This window comes from Halichoerus grypus, chromosome 10, assembly GCF_964656455.1.
Source record: "Halichoerus grypus chromosome 10, mHalGry1.hap1.1, whole genome shotgun sequence".
Lineage (NCBI taxonomy): Eukaryota > Metazoa > Chordata > Mammalia > Carnivora > Phocidae > Halichoerus > Halichoerus grypus.
This window is the reverse complement of record NC_135721.1, coordinates 89,128,578-89,152,752: the sequence shown is the minus strand read 5'-3', so window position 1 is coordinate 89,152,752 and position 24,175 is coordinate 89,128,578. Positions and strand designations below refer to the sequence as shown.

Below are 24,175 nucleotides of genomic sequence, written 5' to 3'. Positions count from 1 at the left end.
TAAAAGAATCTGTGATCACTAAACCAACCCTGCAAGAAATATTAGGGATCCTGTAAGCAAAGAGAGGGCCCAAAAGTAATATAGACCAGAAAGGAACAGAGACAATATGCAGAAACAGTGACTGTACAGTTAATACAATGGCATTAAATTCGTATCTTTCAGTAGTTACTGTGAATGTAAATGGGCTAAATGTCCCAATCAAAAGACACAGGGTATCAGATTGGATTAAAGAGCAAGACCCATTGATATGCTGTCTGCAGGAGACTCATTTTATTTTATTTTATTTATTTATCCTAAAGATTTTATTTATTTATTTGACAGAGAGAGAGTGAGAGCAGGAACACAAGCAGAGGGAGTGGGAGAGGGAGAAGCAGGCTTCCTGCAGAGCAGGAAGCCCGATGCGGGACTCGATCCCAGGACCCTGGGATTATGACCTGAGCTGAAGGCAGACGCTTAACAACTGAGCCATCCAGGCCCCCCAAGAGACTCATTTTAGACCCAAAGACACCTCCAGATTGAAAGTGACAGAGTGGGAAACTGTTTATCATGCTAATGGATATTAAAAGAAAGCTGGGGTGGCAATCCTTATATCAGACAAATTAGATTTTAAACCAAAGACTATAATAAGAGATGAGGAAAGACCTATATCCTAATTAGAGGGTGTATCCAACAAAAGGATCTAACAATTGTAAATATTTATGCCCCTAACATGGGAGCAGCCATTTAGATAGACCAGTTAATAACAAAATTAAACACATTGATAATAATACAATAATAGTAGGGGACTTTAACACCCCACTCACTGCAATGGACAGATCTTCTAAGCAGAAGATCAACAAGGAAACAAGGGCTTTGAATGACACACTGGGCCAGATGGACTTCACAGCTATATTCAGAACATTACATCCCAAAGCAGCAGAATATACATTCTTCTCGAGTGCACATGGAACATTCTCCAGAATAGATCATATGCTGGGTCATAAACCAGGTCTCAACCAGTACCAAAAGATTCGGATCATTCCCTGCATATTTTCTGACCACAACGCTTTGAAACTGGAACTCAGTCACAAGAGGAGATTTGGAAAGAACTCAGTTACATGGAGGCTAAAGAGTATCCTACGAAAGAATGAATGGGTCAACCTGGAAATTAAAGAATAATTTAAAAAATTCATGGAAACAAATGAAAATGAAACAACTGTTCAAAACCTTTGGGACGTAGCAAAGGCGGTCCTAAGAGGGAAGTATATAGCAATACAAGCTTTTCTCAGGAAACAAGAAAGGTCTCAAATACACAACCTAACCTTACACCTGGCAGAGCTGGCGAAAGAACAGCAAATAAAGCCTAAACCCAGCAGGAGAAGAGAAATAATAAAGATCAGAGCAGAAATCAATGAAACGAAAAGAATAGTAGAACAGGTCAATGAAACTAGGAGCTGGTTCTTTGAAAGAATTAAGAAGATTGATAAACCCCTGGCCAGACTTACCAAAAAGAAAAGAGAAAGGACCCAAATAAATAAAATCATGAGTGAAAGAGGAGAGATCACAGCTAACACCAAAGAAATACAAACAATTATAAGAACGTATTATGAGCAACTATATGCCAACAAATTAGGCAATCTGGAAGAAATGGATGCATTCCTAGAGACACATAAACTACCAAAACTGAAACCAGGAAGAGAAAACCTGAACAGACCCATAACCAACAAGGATATTGAAGCAGTAATCAAAAATCTCCCAACAAACAATAGTCCAGAGCCAATGGCTTCCCAGGGGATTTCTACCAAACATTTAAAGAAGAACTAATGCCTATTCTTCTGAAGCTGTTTCAAAAAATAGAAATGGAAGGAAAACTTCCAAACTCATTTTATGAGGCCAGCATTACCTTGATCCCAAAACCAGACAGAGACCCCCACCGAAAAGGAGAATTACAGACCAATATCCCTAATGAACATGGATGCGAAAATTGTCACCAAGATATTAGCCAGTACGATCCAACAGTACATTAAAAGGACCGTTCACCATGACCAAGTGAGATTTATTCCTGGGCTGCAAGAGTGGTTCAGTATCTGCAAATCAAATAAAGGACAAGAACCATATAGTCCTCTCAGTAGATGGAGAAAAAGCATTTGACAAAGTACAATTTCGTGATTAAAACTCTTCACAGTGTAGGGATAGAGGGAGCATACCTCAATATCATAAAAGCCATCTATGAAAAGCCCACAGCGAGGGCGCCTGGGTGGCTCAGTCATTAAGCGTCTGCCTTCAGCTCAGGTCATGATCCCAGGGTCCTGGGATCGAGCCCCGCATCGGGCTCCCTGCTCCGCGGGAAGCCTGCTTCTCCCTCCCACTCCCCCTGCTTGTGTTTCCTCTCGCGCTGTGTCTCTCTCTGTCAAATAAATAAAATCTTTAAAAAAAAAAAAAAAAAAAGCCCACAGCGAATATCATTCTCAGTAGGGAGAAACAGAGCTTTTTCCCTAACGTCAGGAAAAATGGCAGGGATGTCCACTCTCACCACTGTTGTTCAATGTAGTACTAGAAGTCCTAGCCTCAGCAGTCAGACAACAAAAATAAAAAGCATCCAAATTGGCAAAGAAGTCAAACTCTGACTCTTCACAGAGGACATGATACTCTATGTGGAAAACCCAAATGACTCCACCCCAGAATTGCTAGAACTAAAGCAGGAATTTAGCAGTGTGGCAGGATATAAAATCAACACACAGAAATCAGTTGCATTTCTATGCACTAACAATGAGACAGAAGAAATAGAAAGTAAGGAGTCGATCCCATTTACAATTGCACCAAAAACCATAAGATACCTAGGAATAAACCTAACCAAAGAGGCAAAGGATCTGTACTCAGAAAACTAAAGAAAAGTCGTGAAAGAAATTGAGGAAGACACAGAAAAATGGAAAAACATTCCATGCTCACGGATTTGAAGAACAAATATTGTTAAAATGTCTGTGGTACCTAGAGCAATCTTATACTATTCAGTGCAATCCCTATTTCCTTGTTTTAATTTGCATTTCCCTAATGACAAATGATGAGCTTTTATCTTTTTTTTTTTTTTTGCCATTTATTTATCTCTCAAGTGACTGTTAAGATCTTTATTCATATTTTAATTGGGTTCTTTTTTTATTGTTGAGTTTTAAAAGTTTTTTTTTTTTTTCCATATTTTGGATACAAGTACTTTAGCCAATAGTGATTTGCAAATACAGGTATACCTCAGAGATACTGCACATTTGGTTCTAGACTACTGCAATAAAGCACATCAAATCAGTTTTCTGGTTTCCTAGTGCATATGAAAATTATATTAAAGCGTACTATAGTCCGTTGTGTGTGAAAAATAGCATGTCTAAAAGGATATACCTATATTAACTTAAACATACTTTATTACTAGAAAATGCTAACCATCATCTGAACTTTCAGTAATTCATAATTGTTTTATTGGAGTAGAGTCTTGCCTTGATGTTAATGACTGCTGACTGATCACATTGGTTGGGAGTTTCTGATGTTTGGGGTGGCTGTGGCAGTTTCTTAGAAGACAACAATAAATTTTGTCGATTGACTCTTTCATGAATGAGTTTACTGTGGCATGTGATGCTGTTTGATAGCATATTTTTACTCACAGTAGAACTTCTTTCAAAATTGCAACAAACCCTGTTGCTGCTTTATCAATTAAGTTTATGTAATACTCTGAATTCTTCATTGTCATTTCAACAGTCTTCACAGCATCTTCACCAGGAGTAAATTCCATCTCAAGAAATCATTTCTTTGCCCATCTGTAAGAAGCAACTTCATCTGTTAAAGGTTTTATCATCAGATTGCAGCATTTCAGTTTTATCTTCAGGTTCCACTTTTAATTCTAGTTCTCTTCTACCACATCTGCATTTACTTCCTCTGCTGAGGTCTTGAACCCCTCAGAGTAATCCATGAGGGTAGGAATTAGCTTCTTCCAAATTCCTATTAATACTGATCCCTCCACATGAATGTTAAATGTTGTCACCTAGAATGGTGAATCCTTTCCAGAAGGTTTTCAGTTTCTTCGCTCAGATCCATCAGAGGAATCACTATCTCTAGCAGCTATAGCCTAACAAAATGTATTTCTTACATAATGAGACTTGGTAAGCCAAAATTACTCTGATCCATGAGCTGCTATGAAATTTGTATATGACATCTTCCGTTGTAAGGCTGTTTTGTCTACACTGAAAACCTGTTATTTATTGTAGCCATCTTCAGTAATAATCTGAGCTAGATTTTCTGGATGACTTGCCACAGTTTCTACATCAGCACTTGCTGCTTCACCCTGCACTTTGATGTTATGGAGACGGCTTATTTCCTTAAACCTCATGAACCAGCCTCTGCTAGCTTCATACTTTTCTTCTGTAGTTTCCTCACCTCTCTCAGCCTTTATAGTATGGAAGAGAGTTAGGGCCTTCTTGATTAGTCTTTGGCTTAAGGGAATGTTGTGGCTGGTTTGATCTTCTATCCAGGCCACTAAAACTTCTATCAGTGATATGGTGGTTTCACTTTTTTTTAAATCATTCGTGTGTTCATTGGAGAAGCACTTTTGTTTAAGAACTTACCTTTTGCATTCAAAACTTGGCTTACTGTTTGGTACAAGGGGCCTAATTTTCAGCCTGTCTCAGCTTTCAACGTATCTTTTTCACTGAACTTAATCACTTCTAGCTTTTGATTTAAAGTGAGAGATGTATAACTCTTCCTTGAACACTTAAGAGGCTAATGTAGGGTTATCAATTGGCTTAATTTCAATATTGGTGTGTCTCAGAATAGGGAGTCCCAAGGAGAGGGAGATAAATATATGGTGGAAATGGCTGGTTGGTGGAACAGTCTGAACACACACAGTGTTTATTAAGTTTGCTGTCTTATGTGTGTGTGATTTGTGGTGCCTCAAAACAATTACAGTAGTGACATCAAAGATCACTGATCACAAATCACTATAACAAATATAACAATAATGTAAAGGTTTGAAATACTGTGACACAGAGGCACAATATGAGCAAGTACTATTGGAAAAATACTCCAGGCAGGCTTGCCACAACCCTTCAGTTTGTAAACAGAGTATCCATGAAGCATAATAAAGGAAGGTGTGCTTGTATTTTCTCTTTCTCTTACTGTGTGGTTTGTGTTTTCATTTTCTTATCAGTATCCTTCTAAGCAGAAGCTTTAAATTTTAATAAAGTCTAAATTATCATTTTTTCTTTCATGAGTTCTGCTTTTGGTTTTTGTTTCATCTTAAACCTCATTGCCACACCCAAGGTCAACAGATTTTGCATCTTTTTTTACTCCATTGTCTTGATAGTAAGCTCTATAGTAAGTCTTGAAATAGGGTAAAATCCTCCAACTTTGTTCTTCAGTGTTGTGTTGACTGTTCAGTCTTTTGCTTTTCCATTTAATGTGTCAAATCAGTTTGTTGATATTTGCAAAGTAGTTGAATCTGTAGATAATGGTGGGAAGAATTGACAACTATATTATCTTCCACTTCATGATCATGGAATGTTTTTCTGTTTGTTTAGGTCTTTATCTCTATTTCTTGTTTGCCAGTATTTTTATATGAATAGGTGTTGGGTTTCATAAAATTTATTTGGTGTGGCAGTTAATATGATCATAGGTTTGTTTTTTTTTTCCATAGCCTGTTGATGCGGTTGATAACGTTGCTTTTATGTATATTAAACCCAACCTTGCATTCCTGAAGTAAATTCCTCTTGGTTGTGATGTGTAATCTTTTTTATATGTGGCTGGATTTGGTGTGATAGTATTTTTTTTCATCTGTACCTTCTGTCTTTGTCTAGTTTTGTTATCTGGATAATATTGGCCTCAGTGTTCTTTTTTTTTCCTCCCTCCCTCCTGCCCCCTCCCCCTCCTCTCTTTCTCAGAAGAGTCTGTGAAGGATTGAAGATAATTCTTTTTTTTTTTTTTTAATTTTATTTATTTATTTGACAGTGCACAAGCAGGGGGAGCGGCAGGCAGAGGGAGAAGCAGGCTCCCCACCGAGCAAGGAGCCTGACATGGGACTTGATCCCAGCACCCTGGGACCATGACCTGAGCCAAAGGCAGTTGCTTAACTGGCTAAGCCACCCAGGCGCCCCTGAAGTTAATTTTTTATATGTATCATAGAATTCATCAGTGAAGCCATCTGGGCCTGGGCTTTTCTTAGTGGGAAACTTTTAGATTAATGACTCAAGTGCTTGTTAAAGGTGTATTCAGATTTTCTACTTTTTGAATCAGCTGTAGTAGTTTGTCTAGGAATTTGTCCGTTTCATCTAAGTCATTGAATCTGTTGGCATATAGTTGTTCACAGTATTTCTTGTATTCAAATCTTGCATATCTGAAATAAGTTCCAATTGGTCGTAGTGTATAATTCATTTTATACATTGTTGGATTCAATTTACTAATATTTTTTTTTGAGGATTTTTACCTCTTTGTTTATGAAGGATATTGTAGTTTTACCTTACACTGTTTTTGGTTTTGGTATTGGGGTAATGCTGTCCTCCCAGAATGAGTTAGGGAGACTCTGCTTTTATTTTCTAGAGATTGTGGAGAAATGGTATAATTTTTTCCTTAAATGCTATAATTCACCAGTAAAATTACTTGGGCCTACTGCTTTCTTTTGGAAGGTTACAAATTAGTGAATCAGTGTGTTTACTAGATACAGGCCTTTAAGGATGAAATAGGGGATAGTATTATAGCTGTACATCAAAAAGATAAAAAAAAGATACTTTGAACAACTCTATACACATGAATTTGATAACTTTAATGAAATAGACTTCTCAAACTATTGAAACTCACCAAGGTGAAATAGACAGTTTGAAGAGCCCGATGCCTCTTAAGGAAATTGAATTTATAACTTAAAATGTTCTGAAAAATAAATCTCCAGAGTCTGACGTTTTTACTGGTTTACCAAATATTTAAAGAAGAATTAACACCAAGTCTATATAATCATTTCTGAAAACAGGAGAGAAGACCCTTCCAGATGTTTTTTGAAACTAGTATTACCCTGATTTCAAAGCCAGTTGAAAGTGGTGTGCACAAAAAAGAAAACTACCAGCTGATAACCTCATAAATGTAGATTGCAAAAGTTGTTAATGAAATGTTAACAAATAGAATTGAGTACAACTACATCTTGGCATTATATAAAAAATATACACCATGACCAAGTGGAGTGAATTCAGGTGGATGCAAGATTGGTTCATTATTCAGAAGCCAATCAATGTAATGCACCCTGGTAACAGGTTAAAGAAAAATTATTTATGATTACACCAGTTGATGCAGAAAACTTAAAAAAATTTTTTCTGTTTTTATTTGATACAGAAAGCTTTTGACAAAAATACATCACCCATTCATAATAAAACTCAGAAAACTAGAAATAGAGGGAAACTTCTTCAGTTTGAAAAGGTTATCTACAAAAAACCTACAGCTAACATAGAGGTGAAAAACTCTGAGATTGGGAACAAGGCAAGGATGTTCGCTTTCACCACTGCTGTTCAACATAACACTAGTTTTAGCCAGTGCAATAAAGAAAGAAAAAAAGGAATACAGATCAGAAATGAATAAAACTGATCTTATATGCAAATGGCATGTTTGTAGAATATCCATTTTAAAACTCAGCATTAATAAGTGAGTTCAACAAGGTTGCAGTATACCAGATCAACATAAAGATCTAATCATATTTTTGTACATTAGTAATGAGTATGTAGAAACTGAATTTTAAAATCTCCAGTTATTTAAAAAACACTAGTTTTGTGAAAATTTCAAAACACTGATGGAAGAAATCAATGATCTAAATAAATGGAGAAACATTGTCTTCCAGTCTATGGATATAACATAATGAAGATGTTCTCTTCAAATCTCTTTGTATATAATTAACACAATTTCTATTAAAATTCTAGCAAGACTTTTTTCATAGATATATACAAGATTATTCTAAAATATATTGAAAAGTCCAACTTAAGAATAGATAAAACAGTTCTCATAATGAATAATAAAGGGAGGGAATCATTTCACCTGATTTCAAAACTTACTATATAGCTCCATTAATCATAATTGTTAATGTCAGAGGGAGAGACACATAGATCAGTAGAGAATAAAGGACTCAGGAATAGCCCTATACAAGTATAGCTAAGTGATTTTTGACAAAAGTGCAAAAGCAGTTCAGTGTAGGATGGATACTTTAAAATGTTCCTGGAGCAGCTGAGTACCCATAGGTTTAAAAAAAAAAAGATTAAAATGGATCATAGATTTAAACATAAAACATTAAAGCACACAATTGTTAGAAGGTAACAGGTTTTATTTTCAAGTTCTAGGGCATGGTGAAATGTTCTTAGTCATAACACCAAAAGCATGATTCATAAAATTTTGATAGAGTATCTTGTGAAAATGAAAATTTTTTGCTTTGATAAAAACCCTGTTAACAGATGAGCTACAGACTGGAAGAAAATGTATAAACCGTATTCAACCAATGACTCAGAACATAAAAAGAGTTCTCAAAAGTCAGCATTCAATCAGTCCAATTATAAAATGGGCAAAAGATATGAACAGACATTTCACTGAACAGTACGTATGAATGGCAAATAAATGCAGGAAAAAATGTTTAATTACCCTAGCCTTTACGGAAATGCAAATGAAAACTATGATGAGATACCACCACATATCCTTTAGAGCATCTTGAACAGTACCCATTAATATCAAATACTGGCTGGAATGTGGGGGGAAAAAATGGACATCTCCATATGTTGTTGTTGTGAATATTAAATGGTAAACTCATTTTAGAAAATAGTTTGGCTGTTTCTCAAAAATCTACACATAACTTTTTAATAGCTTTATTTTTAAAGGCCATTAAGTTATATTTATTGTTTTGATGGAAGAATGTGCCATGTGAAAACAGTACAATAGAAAATTGCTTTTTATCTCTGTAAATCAGTAGTAAGTTTAGAATAAAGGATTGGGGGTTGTCACAGGAAATATTAATAGGAATGTTATGGGTTTGTTAAAGGGAAAAGTAGTTTGCAGAAAGACATACCTATAGAAAAATACTTTTATAGAATTCTTGAAGGTTTTAAAGCTTTTCTTATCAGCATGACTGGATTTTAGATTTGATTCTTTGGTTTATAGAAATCTTAAAGCTGTAGTTTGTAGTGGGTAGCTATAGGAGTAGCACTGAAAATGTAGGTATAAAATTTCAACTGATATTATATGTGTGTCACTTTCACGTCCTGTCATTGCAGTATGGTTGACTTTTTAGGACCTCTTCCTGAGTCTGGGGCAAAAACTTCAGTACATATTGAAGGAACACTTTAGAAACCATTGTGGTTAAGACTTAAATTGTGTTATGTATCACTGATATATTTTGTAGGTATGTTTGAATTTTTCAGACAATTTCAGAAACTTGATGGTTTCCTATTTTTAAGGAAGGCAGCACAATTCTGGTGTCAGATTTGGGAGTTCCTCGTATGCTATTTTCTAGCCTTTTGTAAATTCTTTTTATCATCTTTAAGCTTAACTTGATGGAGTTGTTAGGAGTAAATGATATATAGTATGTCTAGCGGTTGATCAGCACAATGCTTTGATATATGATAAGCACTCCAAAACTGTCAGTCTTGGGAAGCCTGGTTGGCTCAGTTGGTTAAGCGTCTGCCTTTGGCTCAGGTCATGATCCTGGAGTCCCAGGATCGAGTCCCGCCTTGGGCTCCCCGTTCAGCGGGGAGTCTGCTTCTCCCTCTGACCCACCTCCCTCTCATGTTCTTTCTCTCACTCTCATTCTCTCTCAAATAAATAAAATCTTTAAAAAAAAGCCAAAAACCTGTCAGTCTTTTAGTACTAGCCAGACTCAATAGCATGCAAAGGTAGCCCTATATACTATTATCCTGGAGATGTTTGTTTCAGTAATATGAAACCAAATGCTCTGGAAATATAGCTAGTCACAGGGTATTCTGATAAGATGAATATAGTTCAGGTGAGAGCTGGCAGATTTTTGGAGGTGAGGTGCCAACCTTCAGTCATTAACCATCTTCCCATCTCACCCTGTGTTTAGAAGCTTCTGTGGTATGAAATATTGGCAGGGGTGCCTTTGGAGATACTGCTGGTTGATGCTTGGCCAGGCTTAGGTTTCTCTTATTTAATGAGACCTAAGGATGGTTCTTGATTCTTTCCCGTCTATATTTAACACATCCAGTTGGTCACTTAAGTGCTGCTGATTGATTCCCTCAATATGTATCTTATAATATTTTGCCTGTCACTGCTGCAAGTCAGGTGTTCATTATTTCTCATTATAAATAACTATAAAAGCTCCCTAACTGGTCTTCCTGCTTCCTAACTAGTTCAGATTCTAGTCTGCCACTCATACCAAAGGGAGCTTTCTAAAATGCAAATTTGGTTATGTAAGCAGAGTTAAGAGTCTGTTATTGTGGAATCAGAACTTCTGGGTTCAAATCCCATCTCTGTCTTGTGTGATCCTGGGTGAATTCTCCATGCCTTGGTTTCTACATTTATTAAAAAGGATAACTACTCAAATTGGGCCCAAAGTCACTTGGAAAGATTGCTAAAAATACCCTGTCTAGCTCCACCCCTGTTACTGGGTCCCTTGATCTTGGGTTGGGTCATGAAACCCATAACTTAACGAAAAACACCTCAGTTGGTTCAGATACCCTTTTATGGGTCTTCTTTAGACATCACGTACTTTGTCTTTAGGTTTTTGTACTTCTTGTGTCTGATATGATATGCACATCTGCTTTGTCCAGCTCCTTCAGCACTTGGTTCCAGGCTTGTCTTCTGCCAGGAAGTGTCTGACTTTATGATTATGGATTTCATGCTTCAGGAAGTCCTCTCCAATGCAGCAGTTCAGTGTTACATAATCTTTCTCAAATACACTGTCTAAAATATAGGACAAAAGGGAATTATTTCAGTTCTGGACAACTATTATAAAAGCATAAATTCCTTCACTTCTTGGCGTTTGGCATTTTGCAACTCCTGGTTTATTGATTTGCTATCTGTCTCTTCTAAGACCCTTGAGAATAAATTTTATATCCTCAGTGTCTTGTTAATCTTAAAATTATATTTATCATAGAGCTAAAAGTTATTGTCAAGAAATTTTCTTTACTGAAATGAAGCATCTTTATGACGAGGTGTGCAAAGTGGGGGTCATGTTGCATGAAGTCTTTGTTTTCTTTTTTCTTTTTTTAAGGTTTTATTTATTTGTCAGAGAGAGAGAGAGGGAGAGCACACAAGCAGGGGGAACGGCAGGCAGAGGGAGAAGCAGGCTCCCTGGTAAGCAAGGAGCCCAATGCAGGACTCGATCCCAGGACCTCAGGCGCTTAACCAACTGTGCCACGCAGGCGTCTCGAAGTTTTTGTTTTCTTACTGTATCATTTATTTGGATTCATCTACCTTTCATATTTGTACATCTCAGACTGACTTCCTTGGTTTTCTGTAGTTTGTAACTGGAACATAGTTTGGTTTATTCCAATATTTGTAGGTGAGGACATTGTGGGATAGAACCAGAAATGAAACCAAGAATGTAAAAGATTATGAGCAGATTTGATTCTGGGTTTTGGATGTTTTATGTGTTTAATTTAGTAAATCATTCCTAATTCATTTAGATTTGGATGTTTTGCCCAAGGCATTCAAACTTTGTGCATCTTAGTTTTCCTCTTGGCAAAATGAGATAATAGACTAGGTGGACTCTAAAGTTCCTTCCAGCTCTAAAATTTCTACTATTCCAAGTAATAATAGCTGTTCAAATATTTAGGTGTTGCTATTAATAATAAAGTTATAAGACTTGTTTTATCTTTTAAGCTCTCTCCATTTTATAAATAATTTGTTTCAGGCACACATCAAAAAACTTTGGTATCAACAAAAGTTAATTTCCTTCTCTTGTTACCTAGATTTTCCTGGAGCTGTTCATTATAGTTCTTTCTGATTTGAGTGTAACTTTATTGAAACAGATGCAGGGAGGCTGATAAGTAGATATAACTCAAGTATTGTCATGAAAGAACTTGCCAAATGATTTTTCTCAGTGGGCTGCTAATACATGAGAAAAGTCAAAATGTTAAAAAAAAAACTTCTTTGTTAATGTGGTAGATTATTTTGCTCTCGAGTAACATTTAGGTCTTCTTTATTTTCATTTAAGTGCCAAGGATGACATTGATCTCGATGCCTTGGCTGCAGAAATAGAAGGAGCTGGTGCTGCCAAAGAACAGGAACCTCAAAAGTCAAAGGGGAAAAAGAAAAAGGATAAAAGAAAGCCAGACTTTGAGTAAGTATATTTCAAATATATTTGATTTTTATTAGCTTTGGTACTAGATTGACTTATTAAGCTAATTCAGTGCCTCAGAATATATTTTAATCCTTTTCTAGTGAAGACGATATCCTGAAAGAACTGGAAGAATTGTCTTGGGAAGCTCAAGGCATCAAAGCTGACAGAGAAAGTGCTGCAGTAAAGGTGAAAAACAGACCATTGTTACCTGTTCTGTGTCCTAGTGCCAGTTTTGGGGAGCTGCTTTTGGAAGCTTTTGAGCAGTGTGAATATGTTATTTAAAAATTTCTATAAATTCTGATGCCAAAGAGGGAAAACAATTTTTAGGAAATGTGTTTTAAAACTTTCACAGATATAAAAACATTTATTTGGGAATTTAAACGTGTTTTGTGATAATGTTGCCTATTCATAAAATTGGTACATTTGGAGGTAGAACATTTCCCATCTTCGGTGTTCTGTGTTCTTTCTTTTTCATTCTTTGAATTTGAATAGCCTCAAAGTAATGGGAAAGTGATAGGCATATTTTTTTTTCTTTCCTTTTCCTCATAGGCTCTGTATGCCATTTGAGAAGGTAGTGAATGTGAACTGATGATTAGTACTTGCTTCAGAGCACCTGGATTCTGACATTTCCAGTGAATGTGAAATGTGCCTGAGGCCTAGGCTAGCTTCTGGTACTTGGTCAAGTTTTATATTCGTAAAAATGGACCTTATTTTGAAGTTATTTTGAGTAAAAAACTTAGTAAAATACATGATTGAGGACTCTCTTATTTTAAAAAATAAAATGCTAACTATTAAAATCTTTAACAATGGAAATTTTTTAGCCAACAGAAAATAATGAAGAAGAATCCACCTCAAAACAAGATAAAAAAAAGAAAGGACAGAAAGGCAAAAAACAAAGTTTTGATGATAATGATAGTGAAGAATGGGAAGATAAAGATTCAAAATCAAAAAAGACTGCAAAGCCAAAAGTGGAAATGTACTCTGGGAGTGATGATGATGATGATGATTTTAATAAACTTTCTAAAAAAGCTAAAGGGAAAGTTCAGAAATCAAATAAAAAGGGGGATGGATCAGAAGAAGATGAGGATAACAGTAAAAGAGTTAAAGAGCGTTCCAGAGTAAATTCTTCAGGTGAAAGTGGTGATGAATCAGATGAATTTTTGCAGTCTAGAAAAGGACAGAAAAAAAATCAAAAGAATAAGCCAGGTCCTAATGTGGAGAGTGGGAATGAAGACGACGACTCCTCCTTCAAAATTAAGACGGTGGCCCAAAAGAAGGCAGAAAAGAAAGAACGTGAAAGAAAAAAGCGAGATGAAGAAAAAGCAAAACTGCGGAAGCTGAAAGAAAAAGAAGAGCTAGAGACTGGGAAAAAGGATCAGAGTAAACAGTCTCAAAAGAAATCTGAAGAAGAAGCTGTAAAATCCAAAGTGGCCCTTGATATTGGAGCAGTCCCTGCCTCTGAAGAGAAAGGAGAGACTCCCACAGCTGCTGAAGGTTGGTAACATTATCAAGGAAAGGGCTGAAGGTTTGTTTTGATAGTCCTAAGTTTTGCCCCAAAGTCATATTGGTTTTTGCCCTTGCTTATACAAGGACTTAAATTTTAAAGGAGGACTTGTAAAAATTATATCTAAATACTTTTGATTTTCACTGTTAAACATTTATATATAGTATAAAATATCTTTAAATTAGGTTTGTGTACAGACTAGGATTTTTAAAGAATTTCACTGTGAAAGAAAACAGTTTTGCTGCTGATAAAGTCTGCAAGTTGCCTAAAAGATAAATTTATTCTTTTTGATATCTTAGTGTCAGATAATAACAATTCTTCCCTGTTTTAAAATTTTTTTATTTTTATAAATACTTTCCTGTTGTTTTTTATTTTTTAAGGTTTTTTAAAATTTATTTGACAGAGAGAGAGACAGCAAGAGAGGGAACACAAGCAGGGGGAGTGGAGAGGGAAAAGCAGGCTTCCCGTGGAGCAGGGAGCCCGATGCAGGGCTCGATCCTGGGACCCTGGGATCATGACCTGAGCCGAAGGCAGATGCTTAACAACTGAGCCACCCAGGCGCCCCAACTTTCTTGTTTTTAAAAACCCAATCCAATCTATGAAATAGAAAAGTAAAAACATGCTGAAATAAGTTAACATCTTTTAAGCAACAGTAAGCCAAGTTTTTATGCCAGAACCAATTAACAAAAAGTAAGTTTTCTAACTAAAATTCTCCTCCTTCAGAAGGAGAATAAAGATCAAATGATTCACATAGGTTTTTTTAGACTAGAAAGCTTTCAATGGAAAAATTGACCTATCTTTTTTAACCAAATTTTTATTATCTGGACATCTTTGAGGAGTAACACCCCAAAAGTAGTTTCATAAACTTTAATGCTGTAGACCTCTTGGAATATAATTATCTATGTTTTTTATTTTGTCCTCCTAATATCCCTGTAAGGTAGGCATCATTCTTATCATCCCCATCTTATAGAGGCAGAACTAGCTACAGAATTTAGGCAGGAATTCAGATACCATGGATTAAGAGATACATTAGATACAGTATATCTTCTTCCTGCTGTCAGGATCCTCCTCTCTTCTTGGATCCCTCAGGACAATTTAGAGCAACACCAGTGTTGTAGGCTTCTAAGGAGGCAGCTGGACGGTTTTGAGCTATTCTGGCTACCCTCTTGATAGGGCTAGAGACCTACCTTGCTGCTGGCATCAGCCTTGGCCCAATATGGTCCTTGAATTCTGGGGTTTGCTTATCACTGCTTTAGGAAACAACTTTCTATTTTATTTTATTTTATTTTTTAAAGATTTTATTTATTTATTCATGAGAGGCAGAGGGAGAAGCAGGCTCCCCGCTGAGCAGGGAGCCTGATGCGGGACTCAATCCCAGGACCCTGGGGTCATGACCCGAGTCGAAGGCAGACACTTAACCATCTGAGCCACCCAGTCTCCCGGAAACAACTTTTTTAAAAAACACTTCGCCTTTGTTCTTTTTTGGTAGATGACAATGAAGGAGACAAAAAGAAAAAAGATAAGAAGAAAAAGAAAGGAGAGAAGGAAGAAAAAGAGAAAGAGAAGAAAAAAGGACCTAGCAAAGCCACAGTAAAGGCTATGCAAGAAGCTCTGGCTAAGCTTAAAGAAGAAGAAGAACGACAGAAGAGAGAAGAGGAGGAACGCATAAAGCGGCTTGAAGAGTTAGAAGCTAAGCGTAAAGAAGAGGTATGTGTTCATGAAGTTGTGTTTAACTTAAAAGTCTCTGCTCTGTAAATTATCTTTAACCTTCTAATTCTAAAAATGTCATAGTTGTATGGTAATTCAGTTACTATTTTGATACAGACAAGATGAAGCAATACAGAAAATTCTACCTTTATTTTTTCAGATGCAGAAATTGGTTATGTATCCTTGCCAATACTTAGTCTACTTTCATGTGACATTAATTAATACTTATTTTGTACAGCCATTAAAATATTTTCATTTGGGTATTCCTAATGTAATACTTTGCATGTATCTCAAGAGCTTTACATTTGAGTTTGGGTTCTTTACATTTAAATTTTATAATTATGCCAATACAATTTTTGTCTTATTTATGTACTCTTATGCAGGAAAGACTAGAACAAGAAAAGAGAGAAAGGAAAAAGCAAAAAGAGAAAGAAAGAAAAGAACGCTTAAAAAAAGAAGGGAAACTTTTAACTAAATCCCAGAGAGAAGCCAGAGCCAGAGCTGAAGCTACCCTTAAACTTCTACAAGCTCAGGGTAAGTAGTATTTTTAATTGACTGAACAGTCTAGAAGCTTCTGTCATACAGTTACAGGTCTGTAATGGTCAAAAGGAGAATTGAATTAGGCAGAAAAATTCCTATGAAAATGCTGTGGGAAAAGTCAAATAATAATGTAAGGAATAGGGATACCTGGCTGGCTCAGATGGTAGAACATGCAGCTCGGTCCCAGGGTCATGAGTTACAAGCCCCACACTAGGTGTACGGCTTACTTAAAAAAAAAAAAAAAATGTAAAGAATAGGTAAGATAATTACATTATTCTGGGGGATGACTTCTATAAAGTGTATTCTAAACACCATATTATTTTACTTGTATTTTGCTTTAGTATGTATCTCTAACGTAAGGATTTTTTTTTAATGTTAAAAGAGTTTGTATTTATTACATAAAACAAAATTAATTCCTTGACAGCATCTGGTTTTCTGTGTTTAATTTTTCCCCTTATCTCCAAATGTTCTTAATAGTTGATTTGTTCAAATCAGGATCCAGATTAGATCCACACATTGCATTTGGTTGATATGTCTGTCTCTCACTGATACCACTACCCTTTGTCATAGATACTGGATTATTCTTTAGAATTTCTCATATTCTGGATTTATCTAATGGCATTTTCCTGGTGTTGGCTAATAGACTTCTCTGTCCCTTATAATTTCTTAGATGTAGCAGCTTGGCTTCCTCCAAGTGTACTGTGTACTTCCTATTGCCTCATGTTAGGAGGCATGTGATCTGGATGTCTCACTTCTAGTGATGTCAGTATTGATCATTGGGTTTAGGTATTGGCAACTTTGTCCATTATATAAGTACTCCACTGACTTTTCCTAATAATAATTTAATATTCAGCCTAATAATACCAGCTGGTGATCATTGCAGAGTTGTGATATTCTGTCATTTCTTTTGTACTTATTAGCTACAATCTTTAAAGAAAAGCTTTCCCTGAAATGTAGTTCATGCAGGAAAGCCAGGATAAATGCTTAATTCTTATCCTTTATTAATTTTCAGAATAATAAATTAGTGTCTTAGCAACTTCAAAGGTGATCAATGAGTATAATTTTGTTTTTTGGATGTATATCATTTTCTTTTAATGGGGTTTTATATAATTGATATGGTTTATCTCATGAAGTCATTCATGTTTTTTATATTCAAATTGTCCCATCTTTGACCAACAGGAGCGCATTCACGTTGGTCCCTGTGAGTTTTTCTACATGACTACAGTATTCTTAGACCCCATCCTTGCTTTCTAACACAACAAGTTATCTAAGGTTTATCTTGCACATTTTCTGTCTTAGATCTGGAATCACCTGTTTATCCAAGGAGCCTCGGTTCCTTTTAGTCTAGAGACCACAATCTGGACATATAATTGATTATTTTTTGACATATAAGATGATTTAAAATAGTGTCTCTGCTCCATTGAGAAGGATATATTAGGGCCTCTCAATTTCCTGTTCTTATATTTCACAGATTTTTATATGACAGTAATTTTGGTGCTTATGCTATAATTACAGTAATAGGTACCATTTATTGTGTGTGTATTATGTAACTGATGCTGTCATAAACCTTTGACATTGTCTGTTTTCTCATAAAAATCTTATAGGTATTTTCATTCCCATCATTTAGGTGAAGAAATAGAGACTCCGAGTTTTAACAGCTTGCCCAAGGTCATGGAGCTGAGATTTAAACTGATCTGTATGACCACCTCTTAATTATGCATTATATGTTCAGCTGGGAGCAGTAAATATAGAGAAACACAGTACTTAGATTTCAGAAAGTTTTATTCTTAATTGGGGATATAGTTTTTTAGATGAAATTAGAGAACAAATATGAGTACAACTAGCACCCAGATATCAGATTTGACAGGTAACTATCTGGAATGCTAAAAGCAGTCATGAAGAAATTGGGATAGAGTAATTTGCCAATCTTAGTAATGTTTTATGGAGTAGTTTGACTTGTACTTACGAGATTAGATGAACATTTTATTTTTTGAAGATTTTATTTCAGAGAGAGAGTGCAAGCATGAGCAGAGGGAGGGGCAGAGGGAGAAGTAGACACCCCATGGAGCAGGGTGCCTGATGCTGGGCTCCATCCCAGGACCCTGGTATCATGACCTGAGCCGAAGGCAGACGTTTAATTGACTGAGCTACCTAGGCACCCCTAAACTACACTTCTTACTAACCCATGAGTCCAGGAGGAAGTCTTACTGAAAATTAGAAAGTATCTTGAATTCGAAAAAAAACAAAAAGGAAAATACAACATATCAAAGTTTGTGGGTTGCAGCTAAAGCAATGCTTAGAGGAGAATTTGTAGTATTAAATGCTTGCTTCAGAAAAAAAAGGTCAAATCAATAGTCTAAGCTTCCCATCTTAAACTAAAAAATAGAAGAGCAAAGTAAGCAGAAAGAAAAAAAGTGCAGAAAACAATGCAATATAAAACAAGACTAATAGGGAATCATTGAAGCCAGAAGTTAGTACTTTGAAAATATCAATAAAATTGATAAACTTCTAGACCGGCTAAGGAAGAAAAGAGACAAGACACAAATTACCGATACCAGGAGGAAAGCATGGGGAAGGATATCATCATTACAGTTCTACAGGTATTAAAATGATAAGGCAATATTGTGAACGGCTCTATGCTAATAGATTCAAAAGCTTGATAAAATAGGGCTATTCCTTAAAAGACATAAACTATCAAAACTCATAAAGATTACTCTGGGAATGAAGGCTGGTTCAGTTTTGAAAATGAGTAAATGTATTTAAAGAAGAAAAACTACATGATCATCTTACGGATGAAGAAAAATCATTTGACAGAATTCATCCATGTATGATAGAAATTCATAAACTGGAAATAGAAAAGTTCCTTATTTTGCTAAAAGAGATCTACAAAAAAATATTCAACTATTGCACTTAATGATGAATTATAGATGCTAAATCTTAATATTGTAATTAAGACAAGGATGTCCATTCTTACCACAATCATTCCATGTTGTACTGGAACATCCTAGCATGGGTAATTAGGGAAAAAAAAGAAGTAAAAGGCATACAGATTGGAAAAAGTAAAACTCTATTCACAGATGATAGCTGCCTACGTAGAAAATATCATGGCATATAGAACTGAAAAAAACACACACACACACAAAACCCTACAGCTAATAAGTGAGATTAACAAGGTTCTAGATAGGACCAGTATGCAAATACCAATTGTATGTCTGTATGCTAGTAATTAAGAGCTGAAAATCAAAACAGTATTATTTGTAGTAGCACCCCCCCCAAATAAACTGGATTTCTTCGTTATAATTCTAATATTTGTGGGATCTATATTCTGAAAACTATAAAAACATGAAAATAATCAAAGACCTTTGTAAATGGAAAAATGTTGCATTCACTTGATACTGTTGAGATTATCAGTTCTCCAAAATGACCTCTAGATTCAGTGCAATTCCAGTCAAACTTGCAGCAGGATATTTTGTGAGTATCTATAAGCTATTTCTAAAATGTGTATGAAAGGGTGAAGGAGTTAGAATGGCCAAAATATTTTTGGAAATAACATACTTGGAGGACTCAAAATACCTGATTTCAAGACTTACTATAAAGCCATGGTAATCAGTAGTGTGATAATGGCAAAAGCAGGAATAAAGACAAATAGATCAATAGAATCCTCTGTATATGGTCAGTTTTGGGGAAGAGGCAGTTTAATAAGTAAAATACAGTGTTGACGACAACTGATGTTGGAACAGTTCAGTATCTAGATGCAAAAACAAAAACCCAGAATACCCAAAAGCCTAGTCCTAAATTTCACGCATTACATAAAAATTCACTCAAAAAGATCGTAAATCTAAATCTACAATGTACAACTACAGAACTTTAGGGGAAAAATAGTAGAAAATCTTTGTGACCTTGTGTTAGTGCTTAGTTTAACTTAAAAAAGCATAATTCATAAAAGGAACATATTTGGGAAGTCCAGTTAAAAACTTGCTCTGCAGAAGACACCACTGAGAGAATTCAAAGACAACACCTGAAAATCACATATCTGACAAGGATTAATACGCACAGTATGTGAAGATAACTTAGTATTCAACAATAAGAAGAGCAACAACCCTATTTAAAAATGGGCAAAAGATTTGAACAGAACTATAAGCAATGAAAAGAATGTTTAACATTAGTCATTAGGGAAATTCAAATTAAGACCACGGTGATATATTACTACATGTTTATTGAAATACATAAATTTTAATAACTTGCCTTTTTCTGACAAGTATGCAGGACAGTTGGAACTCACCTACCTTACTGGTTGAAATGCAAAACTGTAAAGTCAGTTTGGAAAACAGTTGGCAGTTTCTTACAAAATTAAATATATATTTATCTAATGTCCCGTCATTCCCACTCAAAATATTTACCCCAGAGAAATGTTCATACAGAAAACTGAATACGTATGTTCGTAGAAGCTTTATTCATAATTGTCAAAACCTGGAAAAAAAGTCAAATGTCCTTCAGTTGTCTACAGAATAATGGAACTGTAATATATCCATACAGTGGAATGCAATAGAAAGAAATGAAGTATTAGTACATATAACAATGAGGATGACTCTAAAATTCATTATGATGACAACAGCCCAGACTATAGGTTTCATTTCTGTGACATTTTGGAAAAAACAAATCTTTTGGGATAGAGAACAGATCAGTGGTTGCCAAGGGCTAAGGATGTAAGTACGGTTTGATTACATAGAACAGCACAGGGTGTTGGAATTGTTCTGCATCTTCATTGTGTTTAATAACTCTACACATTTTTCAAAAGTCCCAGAACTGTACACCAAGAAAGTAGTATTTTAGTTTATGTAAATTTTAAAACTCCTTCTATAGAAAAGAGATTTTTCCATGAATGTATGTATCTCTGAGGTGAATAAAATGTTATCTTTTTTTTTTTAAGATTTATTATTTGTCAGAGAGACAGAGCACAAGCGGGGGAGTGGGAGGCAGAGGGAGAAGCAGGCTCCCTATTGAGCAAGGAGCCTGATGTGGGACTCGATTCCAGGACCTTGGGATCATGACCTAAGCCGAAGGCAGACGCTTAACTAACTGACTGAGCCACCTAGGCTTCCCTAAAATGTTATCTTTTTAAGTAGCATTTCTTAGATGATACACAAATAGAATAAACCTAAAGTTTTTCATTTTTATCCCTTAGGTGTTGAAGTGCCATCAAAAGACTCTTTGCCAAAGAAAAGGCCAATTTATGAAGATAAAAAGAAGAAAAAAACATTACAGCAGCTAGAAAATAAAGAAGGTTTGTATACAAAGGGCCCTGTGATTTAAAAACAATTTTGTTTGCCTTTTCCTCCAACCTTCGAAACAGTGTCTTTTAAAAAGAAACCACAAATCAGAATTATATATTGAAACTTATTTCCTATACCTTGTTTCTTATTATTGTTAATCATTCTCAACTGATTTAAATGACAGGTTAATGGAACAGTGCTTTTGTTTGAAAAATCTAGATCTTCCCAAAACCAACTATTCTTAACTATCATTCTTACTTTTCTTTTCCTTCTCAACCTTTTGTAATTTCACATTGTTCCTTGAGCAGACTGTTTCCTGTAAAATATATGACTGATATTTAAACATTTTCTAAACTAAAAGAATTTAGGTTTGTACTACTGGTTTTTATTCAGTACTTAACAGAGTATCCCAACAGAAATTTTGCACTGAAAAAGTATTACTAACTTGGTTTCTGCCCCTTTTTCAGTATCTGAACCAATAGAATTATGTGCTACTGTAGAAGTTGTAGAACAAGGAGTTCCAGAAAAGGAAGAGACACCACCTCCTGCTGAACCAGGCCAGTAGCACTGACTAATTGCTTCCTATTAGATAGCACTGATGTGTCAGAAATTGTCTTAGTCATCATGTATTTGGGGAAAGCAAATATCTGGCAGGATGGTATTCTTCATACTTTTCTCTAAACCATTTCTTTCCCTTTCCATTTTGAAAAAGTTTAGGGGCGCCTGGGAGGCTCATTCGGTTGAGTATCTGACTCTTGGTCATGGCTCAGGTCTTGATCTCATGGTTTTGCGTTTGAGCTCCTGTGAGTTCGAACTCCAAGCTGGGCTCCACTTTAAAAAAAAAAAAAAAAAAAAGTATAGGATTGAGACTTGAATCAGTTTTTAGTAGTGTCAGTAAAATGTAGACAGAATAGAAGTATTTTGGATTTTTTTCTGATGTTTTCATATGGGTCAGAAATCTTTGGTGGTGCCAAGAAGACCTGAAGTTCTTTATTTAATCCTTTGGAAACAAATTGGAAGCATTTTAATGACAACTTTTTAAGAGTACTGTAAAAATTGGCATTTTTAAACCTCCTTAGAGGTCAACTTCTATTTACTAAATCAGTAAGAGGATTCAGTTTATTCATTCTGTGTGTGTATGTGTTTTGAGGTTGGAGAAAGTATTTGACTTTTTTTTTTTTTTAAAGATAAACATTGTTTTAATTCATTAGACTAGATATTGATAGGTGAGCCAGAGGCTAGCTAGCTACATGTATGGTTAACAAAATCAAGAGACTCTCTACTGTTTAAAGTTTGGAGTCAGAATAAATAGTAAAAGAATATCAAGACTGACCCACACTGGTGAAAAATATCATTGATAGTTCCTTTCCTTCTTTCTCCCCTCCTGTTCTTATTATAAAAGGATCATTTACCTGGCACAACTCAGCTTAGCATGATGACATTGGAGAAATACAGGTTGATATGCCTAATGGCAGTCCATTATTTTAGGTGACATTTATAGCAGTGGAAAGAATTGCTAATTTAGAAGGACAATTGCGGTACATGTACCTGATTCATTTCCTCTTCCTCAAGATGATCCAAACTTGTTGGCAAGTAATAATTATTACAGGGAAGCAAATACCACTTGTCCCACTTGGATTTGAGAATAGTTTTGCTTTATTGGATTTCAGTGAAAAGAGTCAATGTTGAGAATATTAAGTCTTTAATATTCAAAATTATACCTTTCTGGATGTTTTTGGATTGTCAGCAGATATTCTTTTCTTATTTTCAACTGGAGTAGAGGTGTAGCTTTGTACCTCCAACTATGATTTAAATAGTATTTTTATGTAGCTGTAGAAGTTAAAGCAATAAAATAAGTAGTAAATTCTTAGGTATGACATGTAAGTTTGAAAGATCAAAATGAAGATACAGTAAGTAATCCTCTCTTATTTGTGGGGCATATGTTTTGAGACCCCCAGTGGATGTCTGAAACTGCAGATAGTACTGAACTCTGTTTTCTGCTATAAATACATAACTGTGATAGAGTTTAACTTATAAATTAGGCACAGTGAGAGATGAACAGCAATAAGTAATAATATGAACAATTAGAACAATATAATAAGTTATGTGGGTGTAGTCTCTCTCTTTTAAAATATCTTATTGTACTATACTCATTCTTCTTGTGATGATGTAGATGTTAAATACCCATGTGACTAGATGAAGTGAGATGAATGATGTAGGCACTGTGATGTAATGTTAGACTACCATTGACCTTCTGACCATATGTTAGAAGAAGGAAAGAAGGATCATTTGCTTCCAGACCGCAGTTCACCGTGGTGACAAAATGCAGAAAGCAAGACCGTAGCTAAGGTTGGGGGGACTATTGTGAAATTTCATTTTTCCTCAAGAACTGAGTGCGATCATCTACCCTTTTCAGAATCTAACAGAACAGTTCAGTGTCTGAGTTTCTAAAACTTTAATTATGTCAAATATGAAATCTGGTTTAATTTGGTGTATTCAAAATGCTAGGAAATTATGCAGCATTTGGTAATACTAAATTATAACATGTAGCTATACTGAGAAAATAGTTCCAAAGATGACGAAATTGTATGTTTTTGCATAATTAAAATATTTTTAGTGTCAGCATAATTTTCTACTTTTTTCTAAAAGCAAGCTCCTATTTCTAGATGATTTCTATGTCTTTAACAAAAACATTTATTTACAGAAGAGGAAGAAGAAACTGAAGATGCTGGGTTGGATGATTGGGAAGCTATGGCCAGTGATGAAGAGAGAGAAAAAGGTGAATAGCTCATAAGTACGCATTGATAAATCTAATGGTTATTAGAGGTGTGTGTATTTAAAGGAATAGTCAGTCTTCTGATTATGAAAGCCATATGCACATTT

The 24,175-nt window shown here is 35.4% G+C and overlaps 1 protein-coding gene across 2 annotated transcripts in view; it reads left to right on the top strand.

The window, feature by feature from the left end:
- Positions 1 to 24,175, top strand: part of EIF5B (eukaryotic translation initiation factor 5B) — a 100,902-nt gene that overhangs the window by 26,192 nt on the left and 50,535 nt on the right. For both annotated transcript variants that reach the window (XM_078056819.1, XM_036105256.2), the window contains exons 2-9: positions 12,143 to 12,268; positions 12,370 to 12,454; positions 13,090 to 13,762; positions 15,262 to 15,479; positions 15,863 to 16,013; positions 21,205 to 21,303; positions 21,760 to 21,849; positions 23,997 to 24,071. In XM_078056819.1, coding sequence (XP_077912945.1) covers positions 12,143 to 12,268; positions 12,370 to 12,454; positions 13,090 to 13,762; positions 15,262 to 15,479; positions 15,863 to 16,013; positions 21,205 to 21,303; positions 21,760 to 21,849; positions 23,997 to 24,071 — 1,517 coding nt within the window. The remainder of the gene's footprint in view (positions 1 to 12,142; positions 12,269 to 12,369; positions 12,455 to 13,089; positions 13,763 to 15,261; positions 15,480 to 15,862; positions 16,014 to 21,204; positions 21,304 to 21,759; positions 21,850 to 23,996; positions 24,072 to 24,175) is intronic.